General features: G+C 58.7%; 1 protein-coding gene across 1 annotated transcript in view; it reads right to left on the bottom strand.

The window, feature by feature from the left end:
- LOC105541724 (glycogen synthase kinase-3 alpha-like) overlaps positions 1-7885 on the bottom strand; it is a 20515-nt gene extending 12630 nt beyond the window's left edge. Inside the window, exons 1-3 of the mRNA XM_011982884.1 lie at positions 7632-7885; positions 7129-7244; positions 6512-7040 (exon numbers count right to left, since the gene is read on the bottom strand). Of these exons, the coding sequence (XP_011838274.1) occupies positions 6512-7040; positions 7129-7244; positions 7632-7663 (677 nt within the window). The 5' untranslated portion in view covers positions 7664-7885. The remainder of the gene's footprint in view (positions 1-6511; positions 7041-7128; positions 7245-7631) is intronic.
- Between the last annotated feature and the right edge of the window lie 3218 nt (positions 7886-11103).

Genomic DNA, 11103 nt, shown 5'->3' with positions numbered 1-11103 from the left:
CCGCCGTCGCCGCCCTCGGCCCGCACAGAGAGCCCCGTGGCACGCCGGGAAATGAAGTCCACAAAAGCCTCAGAGTAGACCGCGGGAATGACGGGTCGCGCTGTACGTCGGGAAATGGAGTCCAGGGTTATCTGTCTGCCGACGGTACGACGGGGAGCCCTGAAGTACTTCGGGAAGCAGAGAGCCTGATGCACGCTGGGAAACAGAGTCCACTCACTCAGTTTATTGGCTGTGTGTGCGTCCCAGAGCCCGGTGCGCTCTGGGAAATTGAGTCGGCGCGCGTGAACCTGCGGATCTCGGGCCGTGAAGCAAGCCGGGAAATGGAGTCATCGCCACGCCCTCACCGCATTGCAGGTGTAAAGCGATTCTTAAAGCACGCCGGGAAATGGAGTCCCAGGTGGTTTCTTAAGTCCCAAGTGGATACTGCAATTCCGGAGATGGGAGAGGAAATGGAGTAAATTTCGCGCTCCTCTTCCCAGGTACGCTAGGCCGCAGTCCCTGCCGGGAAGTGTAGTCAACACCAAGGCTTCAGTGCAGTTGCCACAGCGAGCCCTGGTGTGTTCTGGGAAATGGAGTTCAAGGCATCCTCCCCATTGACTGAGGGGGCGGGATCGCCCATGAGCTCCAAGCCTGCTGGGGAATAGTCCAGACCTGACCCTTTGTGAGGCCAGTTTGCGGAGGCTTGTCGGGAAGCGGAGTCCAATGGCCACCATCGAGGGCGTGGAGCGAAAGGTTAGAGACTGCAGTAGTTCCCTGGAGAGACTTAAAAGTGTTTCAGCCCCTCCTTCCTCGCCCCCAGGTTCTTCTTAAAGAAAGAGGCGAGGTCGATCAAGGACTGCTGGAAAATGGAGCCAACCACCTTTAAGTTCCAGGTGACCATAGATCAAGAAAGAAAAAATGTCCCCTCTCTAACTGCAACTCTGCAAAGAATTCGGGAAACAAAGTTCCCGGCGGTTTCTCCGAACACTAACTAGTCTTCGGATACAGTCTAGCTTTTCCTAGCAATGTGGTTCGCACCAGGAAGCTGAATGGAGCATTAAAAAGACGGAAATAGAATTTCTGGGCCGGGCGCGGTGGCTCAGGCTGGGTGCCGGTGGCTCACGCCTGTGATCCCACCACTTTCGGAGGCCGAGGCGGGCGGATCACCTGGGGTCAGGAGTTCGAGACCAGCCTGGCCAACATGACGAAACCCCGTCTCTACTAAAAGTACAAAAATTAGCTGGGCATGGTGGCGGGCGCCTGTAATCCCAGCTACTCAGGAGGCTGAGGCAAGAGAATCGCTTGAACCCGGGAGGCGGAGGTTGCAGTGAGCCGAGATCGCGCCACTGCACTCCAGCCTGGGCGACAAGAGTGAGACTACGTCTCAAAAAAAAAAAAAAAATTATGTCTTGAACCCCCATTCAGTTTTCAGATTTTGCTTTATTTGAGACAGGGTCTCGCTCTGTCGCCCAGGCTGGAGGGCAGTGGCACTGCAGCCTCGAACTCCCAGGCTCAAGCAATCCCCCCCCACCTAAGCCTCCCGTGTAGGTGGGACTACAGGCGTGCACCATCACGCCCTGCTAATTTGGTTTGGTTTGGTTTCTTTTGCGGGGTGGGGGTAGGGTGGAGGGCTTCGCCATGTTGCCCAGGCTGGTCTCCAACTCCAGGGCTCAAGCGATTCTACCTCAGCCTCCAACGTGCTGGTATATCAGGCTTGAGCCACGGCACCGGACCTCCCACTCTGTGTTTTGCGTCCTCCGCTTCCTAAATTACAGGATCCCGGAAAGCCAAAAATAAGGAGGCCAGCTGCAAAGAGTAGCCTCAGGTTTTGTGTACTCAGTGAGTCGTCCTATTTATCGATTAATACCCGAAAGAGAGTAGCCCCCAAAGGGCGCTGGGAAACAGTTCCTGTGTGTGTGGTTGTCTCTTCCTCCCCCGGAAATGCTTAGAAGTAGAATGAAAGCTTTCTTAGCCCCTCCCGCCTCCTGGAATGGTGGGAAATGGAGTCTCTGGACTTCATGTTAATCCGAGCTTGTGTTTATACTAACTGTCCTGTCCTTTCTGAAATCAGAAGAAAGTCCTGTCCACTCAGTTTGTTACTGACTGCAATTCCCCGCGGACACAACCGCGGGTAATGATAGCGCCAAAGCCTGTGGAGACTACATTACCCAGAAGGCAAAGTGCGGACACACTTCCGTTCCCTTCACTTAGCAGGCAGCTGTACCACGCGCAGCTCGGCGCGGGCGTTTCTGGGAGTTGTAGTTTCCTAGCCAAACGGTGCCTGCTGCCGTCTGATGGCAGCTCTGAGTCAAAAAGTAAAAATTTGAGTCAGGCCCCTTGACCTAGGGATTCCAACACCGGACCAAGACGGCTCAAAAGGGCGGCGACATGGGGCGGAATAGAGTGGGTTACTTAACCGCCAGAACCCGTGGGGCATGCGCCGGTGCGTGTGGGCAAGCGCCACGAGGGGACTGGGATCCGTGGGAGTTTGAGGGTGACGGTCTGAAATCTATCAGGATGTTTGTAGAGGGTGAGAATGTTCATAGAGGGATGTTAGGAAGGGTTGTAAACGTCTGAGAGAGGCCTGGTGTCTAGAAGGGCTAAGAGGAGTCCGTGGAGCGGTGAAGCGGTCTTTGATGAGCTTAATGACCTGAGGATAATTTACTGGGGACCAGTGGAGAAGCCTGAGGGGACTTAGGGTGTCTGCTAGAAGTTCTATGGATGGCTGGGTGCGGTGGCTTACGCCTGTAATCCTAGCACTTTGTGAGGTCAAGGTGGCGGGTCACTTGAGGTCAGTCAGAAGTTCAAGACCCGCCTGGCCAACATGGAGGAAACCCCATCTCTACTAAAAACACAAAAAAATTAGCTGGGTGTGGTGGCGCAGGTCTGTAATCCCAGCTACTTGGGAAGCTGAGGCACGAGAATCACTTGAACCCGTGTGGCTGAGGTTGCAGTGAGCTGAGATTGCACCACTGCACTCCACCCTGAGCAAGAGTGAGACTGTTTTGGGAAAGAAAAAAAAAAAAAGGTCTATGGGAGACGGAAATTACTGGTGACCAAGGGGATCTCTGAGCAACGTGAAGGGGTGAGGGATGGTTGAGAAGCATCAAGAAGGGAATTTGAGAGTCTGTGGAGGTACTGGGGCTACAGGTACAAAGTGGGGAAATCTCTCATGAGATTAATTAATATGTGAAGTGCCTTGAGAGCATCCGTAAAGGGCTTTCTACTTGGAAGCAAGGATCTCAGAGGATATGGATGGGAACAAGGGTGTCTTCTTGCAGGAACATTTCAAGCCAGCTAATAGATTTAGGTGGGTGATTAAAGGTTAGAGAGCCACTGGAGTTTAAGGCCAAATGCCACCTGTGATATCCTACACAGCCAGAATCTGGGGCAACTAGTCTGGTAGGGCTGTGGTCTGACCTGGACAGCACTTAGGGAGCTGAGCTGAGCACTGATGATTCCATATTAGATGTGGTTAGAGGTGCTTTGAAGGCACTGGGCTTAGAGGCTGAGGCCAGTAGTTAGGGTCCTCTCCTCCCAAGAGACAACATCCCCATCTCCATCACCCCACCACCAACTCAGCTGCAACTATGTTGCCAGGAGACATGTCTCATCCCAGCTTCCAGAAATAGCACAGTGGCCCCCCACCCCAGGGAATGACTTACATCACCCAGGAGAGGGAGCAGTTTCCCGCAGGCCGCCTCAGGAGCCTCGGTTTCCTGCCAGTATCCTAGCCCTGGATCCTCTCTTCCCTGCCAACCGACATCATCTGGGACCACCCACCCTGGCTGGCATGAAATGAGGTGCGAGTGGGTAGCAGTTGCCAGTCAACGTTCCTTCCCCCTCAGGGTTGCGCAGGGTGGAGTTTCATGGTGAAGCCAGTCCAACAAGCCCTCAATTGCCACTCCATCTCTTAGCAGCTGTGTGGCCTTGGGGAAGCCCCTTCCCCTTTCTGGGCCTCAGGCACCTCACCTGCGAGAAAGAGACAGGACTTGTCTCTAAAGGCACTTCCAGCCTGGATTATTCCTCCTAATTCTTTCATCCCTGATTCGAGCTCTCCAATCTCAGCTTCTAGCTTTATGAGCTCATCTCAAATCCTCTGATCCTGAAAGCCTGATCTGGATCCAACTATCTTGGTGTTAGAAAGGAAAACTCAGTTGTTGAAAGAACGTGGGCTTTGAAGTCCTGGCTCAGCCACAGGGCCCTGGGCAAGTCACTTAGCAGCGCTGGTTGCCCCTACCTTACTGGATAATGAAAGAGCTACAACATTGCAGCTCATAAGTATTGGACACACAGTAGGTCAACAGCATTGATGACTAGTGAGCCAGTCCCCTGGCTGTGTGCTGGCTGGGGGTGTTCCCATGGCTGGACCAGAAGATCACCAAGTTACCTTGCAAGGTAACTTGCAGGCTGTTCTGTTCTCCAAAGGGCTCCCGGCTGAACTCAGAGCAACAAGAGAAGGGTGTGGGCAGGGTGTGAGGGGCAGTGCAAAAGGGAGCTCCTGGTCTTCGCTGGGGACCTGGGGTGTGGGAAGAATTCACAGCCACAAGTGGGAAGGCATCCAGGCAATCAGAAGAGCAAGGGCAGTGGGATTGTGGCGAAAAACAGTGGGAAAAGCTTTCAAGGACAAGGTTCCCATGGAACAGAGGGGCAGTCAGATGAAGCTGGTGCATGCCCGAGACCACCATCATCAAACTCTGGGACTTAAGTGCCTCTGAGGTCAAGACAGTTTCCCAGGCCTGGATTTGGCCCATTCTGATTAGGGTTAGGCCCTCTATACCGATCTGGCCACAGACCCACTGGCAGCCAGGCTGGGGCCCCTCCTTCAGAATCAAACAAAAGCTGTGGCCCTCAGGGGGCTGCACCCAGCACCTAGGACATTGATCACCGCATCCAAAGGTCCAAAGTTTTATTGTTTTGAATACATTCTCCAGCGGCCCCTCTACTACCCCCACCCTCAGTCCCCAATACAGAATAAGGCTTGACCACAGCCCCCCACCCCACTCCAGAGGCCCCAGCTGGGAGGCAGAGGAGGCTTCCAGTTTGGTTTCAGGGTACCCCCTTCCCATCCCCCCACCCGCCTGCCCATGGGCCAGTCCTAGGAGCAGCTGGGGGTGAAGGGGTTGGACTGGTGCTGGGGTGGGGAGTGGGAGAGGGATAGCAGGCACTTGTAGAGATCTGTGGCCCATGGGCGGCACCCCTCACCCTCCTCCGCCCCCCACCCCCCAACACATGGAATTTTTGGTTCATTATAAAATTGTCCCTCCCTCCCCTGCTGTGACCTTGTGGGGTATGAGAAACCTAGGCACTCATGGCCCCCTGGAGGGGCAGGGCAGGCAGGGCTGGGGCTGAGAAGGGCTGGGAGTGGGGCAGAGTGGGTGGGTCAGAGGGGTACAAGAGGCAGAGAACAGGGAGGGAGACAAGGCTTTACTTCCTAAGCGATTGTAATAAAAAAGTTCCTGGGTGTTAAGGCCAAAGCCTCAATTCAAATATAAATTCCCCAGAATGGAGGTGGCCCCCTTAACTTCCCCCTCCCTCCCCGCTACCACCACTTTGCCCAGAGCTTAGAAACCCACAGAGACAGGGAACAGCCCCTAGCCCTGGGCACCCACCCACCCCCACCATTTAAAAAAAAGAAATTAAAGTTTTATACAAAATGTGGGGAGGGGAAAGGGAGGAGGCAGGGAAGAGACAAGAGAGCTGCCCTCACCTCCAGGGCACAGGGGGCTTAAGGCAGCAAAAGAAGCATGGGGGGTGGGGGGCACACGGGTCCCCTGCCCACAGCCCTCAGGAGTCTCGGTGCTCCAGGGAGAGCTGGGCCGTGGCATGCTGGAGGTCAGAGCTCACCCGCCTTGGGGTGAGGGGCCCCCCGGCCTCCCCAGGCCCCTCCCCACGCACCTTCTTGTCCTCGCCCTCATCCTCAAAGCCCCCAGCGGGGCCCCCACCCCCTTCCAGGCGACAGTCTTCACTCCAGCGCCGCTTAAAGCGTAGCTTGAGGGGCATGCACTGGGATGCCCCGGGTGCCTCGCCGGGCTCAGGCTTGGGGGGTGCAGGTGGGGCACGGGGTGTCTTGAACACCTCCCCGTCTTCCTCATCCTCATCACTGATGTCAGTCACCTCCACCTCCTCTGACTCGCCTTCCGAGATGGGCTCCACCTTGATCTGTGGTGGCGGGGGTGGTGGGGCTAGCGCCCCTGCCCCCTCGGCCAGCCCACCTGTGCTGCCACCGCTCTGGTCAGCACCAGCTGGGGCCTTCTCCCCAGCTGCCCGCTGCCGGCGTCCAAGTGGGGGCGGCTGGAGCTTAAATTTGAATGGGGAGGAAGAAGAAGAAGAGGATGACGACGCCGAGGAGGGGACCGGTGGGGTCTCGGGTGCCATGGGCGGCAGCGGGCACTTGTCAGGGCGCTGGGGCTGGGGCACCACCAGCCCGGGGTAGTGCAGGAAGGCGCGGGGGCTGAGGTGGTAGTTGTAGACGCTTTGGGTGTGGGCCTGCAGGTACCGTTTCATGTCCTCAGGGCTGAAGGAGAAGTGGGAGCCTCCCCCTGAGCCGCTGGGCCCCCCGCCACCACTGGGGTACATCGGGCTCAGCGTGGGCGAGGGAGTGTAGGCCAGGTGGGTGGGCGTCATGGGCAGGGCCGGGGAGAGCTGAGGGGGCAGCAGGGATCCAGGCCCAGCCAGAGGCGACACAGGGAAGGGGCTGAGGGGTTCAGGGCCACCCCGAGGCCGGGGATAGACACGGAAGACACCAGGGTCATGGGGCAGGCGGGCCAGCGGGGGCCCTCGGAAGGCACCCAGATCTGGAGGGCCAGGTGGTCGGGCCCGGGGATCCTCTCCCAGCGGTTCCTCCAGCTCTGATGTGCCATCACTACAGTCACTGACTGAACCTCGGCCCAGGCGGCGGGCCACCACAGCAGAAAAGAGGGAGGATGAGGATGAAGAGCAGGCCGGTGGTGAGCGGGGGTCCTCGGTGGGGGACAGCACCTCGGAGGGCGTCGAGGGAGGGAAGCGGAAGTGGCTACCGCCCGACGGCACTGGCGGGGCACTCTGGGGCACCGCACCCCCTGGCGGAAGGGAGACAGTGTCAAGGCCCCTGGCCTAGCCTGAAGGGGCACGCAGACCCCCTCCACACCAACCATCCCCGGTACTCACCAGCCAACCCCACATCAATGAAAGGGTAATTGACCAGCACCAGTTTGTTGAAATTGAACTTGTAGGTGAACCGTTTCCCCTTAGTCTTGTGCAGAATGCGCTTGTTATAGTAATAGCTGTGGGTACAGAAATGCCATTGGGAGGGTCAGGTATGTGGGATCCAGGTCTAGACTCCACACCTTAACACGCACTTAGGTGTGGCTCCCAAAGGCCAACTGAGGAACGTGGGCCACAGAAGACAAATCAAGTGCCCAGAGAGTGGGTACCAGCTCTCTCCTCACACGTAAGGCAAGACTAGAGGATCCACTGGTGACTGTATTCTCTCCTCAAGATACTTCTGCGTTACCAAGGGGCTCAGGGAAGGGCTGGGAGTGGCCCAAGGTCACACAGCTAGGATTTGGCAAAGCCAGGGGTCAGACCCAATGCTTGTTCCCACAGGCAAGGGGCTGTGCAACGGGTGGGGACAGTCCGCATGTGCTCAGGGGTCCCCAGCCCGTCCTCACCGCAGGGCCCGGCTCAGCTTGTCGTAATTCATCTGGGGCTTGCACTTGCGGACGCCCCACAGCCGGGCCACCTCATCAGGGTCTTTGATGACGAATTCCCCGTAGTCCCCCTGCCAGGCGATGACGCCCTGGTACTCCTCCTTCCGTAGCAGCTCCAAGATAAAGTGCCACAGCTGGATCTGCCTCGAGCCAGGGGACGACTCTGGCTTGTAGGCCCAATCCGGGAAGGCAAACCCTGGGGACAGGAGGCAGGGAGTGGCCTGGGGTCAGGATGCCAAGTCCAGGGCTCTGGGTCCCATCCCAGGGTCCACCTCTGCCCTGCCTTCAACATAGGGAAATCTGTCTCACCTCAGTCAAGACCTGATTTAAGAGAAGACAGTGTGTGTCTGTCTGTCTGCATGTGAGGGGCTAGACAGGAGCTGGGGGGAGGGGAAGCTGGAGCCTGCTCCAGCGACACCGGGAGAAACAGGAAACCGTCGGCGGTGGGTCCCGGGGCCAGTGCCAGGGGGCCAGGCACCAAGCCAGGCTGGCGGGCAGGGCTGCCAGTGGGGGAGGGGCAGGAAGGGGCACACGTGGCCAGCCGGGTTGGGGTACACCCCCCCCAGCTTACCCCTACTCCCATTCACAGCCAGTTACACCACCCCAGCTACTCAGATCTCCTCCTTAGGAACATGCCCTGTCTCCTCCGAAGACCCAACAGAGCCCCCTACTCCCACCCCAGGACCTGAGAGGAAGATTTTTTTTTTTTTTTCTTAAAAGGACCAGGAGGGGTGGGGTGACTGGTTGCCGATGAGGTCAGCGCTTGCACACACAGAGGCTTCTGTCTTCCCTGGAGAGTGAAACCCAGACTGTCTGAGAGGCGCCCCCAAGCCCTGGACCCTCTGAGCTACACTGCCCTCCCCAGACCCAGGCATCCAGGCCCCACCTGGCTGGAGGGCCCAGCCCAGACCTGGAGCTTGAGCAAGCACCCTGGAGCTGTCACCCTCTTCCCACTTCTGCCTTCTCATCCTCAGCTCCTTCCCTGCCCACCTGCCTGCCCGCCCCCAGCATTAACCTTGGGTAGAGGTTGGTGGTGGGCTGGCTGGTCTCTGGAGGGGGTGGGCAGCCTGGGGTGGGGGGTGGGGGGGCTGCGGTTGTTGTCATTTCCCAAACCCCCGGGTAATCAGGGGCCATCAATAATTCAGCACCAGGCAGCCGGTAATGGAGGGGTGGGAGGAGGGAAAGGGGAGGAAGGGAAGGACGGGGGAGGCAGGGCAGGGGCCCTGGTGCCACTAGAGAGAGAAGGCCAAGGTGGCTGGCTAGAGATGGGCGGCTCCCAAATCCAGTCAGGCTGCAGGGGTCAATCCGCCTCCCTTGGCCCCAGCTCAAGCAGGTACCAACAAGACCTCCGGGCAACACATCCACCCTCAAAGACTCCACCCAAGTCTGGAATCCAACAAGGGATTCTTCCCCTTGGGAACCCAGGGAATCAGTAGTTCCTGCTCCCACAGCGACCACCCCCTCCAAATCCAGAGCTCACTGCCCCTCACAGGGACCCAGGCCCCCAACTCCCGCCCAGACTGGGCTGCAGTACCACATAATCCCCAAAGTCCCTGCCCCATTCGGATATATCCCAGCCTTCCACCGGCCCCTCAGGGTGCCAGGGATATGATCTCCGGCTGTTCACACACCAGTACCAACAGCCCCAGTTCCATTTAAAAGTGACAGCCTTTGACAACCCCTTCCAGGGACCCCAGAGCCCCATCGCTCTCTTGGGAATCTAGGTGTTCACCCCATTATCCTCACCCTTCTAGAGAGTCCAGATCACAAGGTCTCCTGCAAGGCCCAGGATCCTTTGGAACCCAGGTGACCAAGCCACCAGCTTCATGGACCCTCACATCCCCTCCAAAAAGCTCCCGGTCCTTCTCAGGGCACGAAGCTCCATGCTACTTCCACCTCAGCCCCAATTTGGCTCTAGACCCAGAAGGGGGGCTGAAGCCCCTGAGACATCAATTTAGGGGTGGGGGATGTACTGACTTCCACCCTCCCCCCAAAATTAAAGCCACCCTTCCCAGCCCACCCGCCCCAGCCTCCGTGTCCCGGTAACCAGGCAACGTGTGTGCAGCGACAGTCCTGGGAGCGGGGGAGCAGGAGGCTAAAAATAAACTTTGCAGAAGAGAGGGAGTGAAAGAGACTACACGCAACACAAAGGGAACTCGGAAAGGAGGTGGGGGGGCTCTGGAAAGGCCTCAAGCCGCATTCTGGGAGCTGTCCCAGGCCCCCTTGTTAAACCCCTTCCCTGAGCAACCCCCCTCCAGGGCCTGGACCCTGGCTCCCACTTCTGGCAGGGACCCGTCCCCACTCCCAGGCCCACCCCAACGACGGCTTTCCTCATCGGACACAGCATACATGAAGGCCTGTTCCGGGCTGTGGTGGGGAGAATGAAGAGGGGGTGACGTCAGGGTGTCTCAATGGGGCTCTGTTCCCCAGGCCTTGGAGCCAGGAGCCAGGCACGGGCAAGGGGAGCATGTGTGAGTGTGCTGTGTATGCGTCCACGTGCTTAAAACAGGGAAACACCAGACCTGCATGGAGGAAGCTTGGGGGTGCGGGACCTCGGGAACATGGGGGCCAGGGAGGCAGGGAGAGAGCTGGCACATGGAGAGAGGGGTTCAGGAAACTGCGAGACAGGGTGCAGAAGTGGCAGCAGACAGACAGCAAGGGCTGGGATGGCGAGGTCCCAGAAGTACACCTGGGTCCTACAGAGGTAGGGTAGGGATTCTCCCAGACAAACTATGCAAGCCTGGGGGGACGAAACTCCCGGGCACCCCCCAACCTCACGTGACGGCCCAAACTTTTTTTAAGGGGGTCGGAAGGGAGGAGTGGTGGTAGAGGAAGAACATGCCGGCCTCCTGGGGGGCCCCACCACCTCCCCCACTCCAGGCGGCCCTCCATGGCGCCAGAGCCGGGAAGAAAACAGGAAGTGGGAAACAGCCACGGCAGAGCAGAGAGGGGCCGGGATGGAGGATTGGATGGAGGGGTGCGGAGCGGCAGGCTAGGAGGCAGACGGGAAAGATGCACCGATCGGAGGCCATTCTAGGCCTCCCGCCCCTCCCCTCCCCCAGCTGGAGAACCCACACACTGTTCGGCCCCCAGACAGGGTTGGGGAAGCGACCTGCGGGTCCTATCAGGCCAAGGCCGATAGCAGGCAGGGAAGATGAGGCGAGGTTGTCTGGGCGCCTCGGCCGCCTTCTCGGGCGAGGGGAGGCTCCTGCTGCCCCCAGGGCCCAGCGGCCCGGGAGCTAGTGGAAGCCGGGGGAGTGTGTGGGACGCACGTGACTGACCCTACCGCACTCCGCACCCCGGCCCCACCCCCAGGGCCCCTCCTCGGTCCGGGTCCCAATCCCCAGGCGCCGGAGCCCAGCTCGGAGCCCTTTAAGATTAAGCCGCCCCCACCCGCCGAGCAGGGGGATGGGGATGGGAATGGGGTGGGAAT

This window comes from Mandrillus leucophaeus, unplaced genomic scaffold (assembly GCF_000951045.1).
Source record: "Mandrillus leucophaeus isolate KB7577 unplaced genomic scaffold, Mleu.le_1.0 Scaffold106, whole genome shotgun sequence".
In the NCBI taxonomy this organism is placed as follows: domain Eukaryota; kingdom Metazoa; phylum Chordata; class Mammalia; order Primates; family Cercopithecidae; genus Mandrillus; species Mandrillus leucophaeus.
This window is presented reverse-complemented; position numbering and strand designations above follow the sequence as displayed.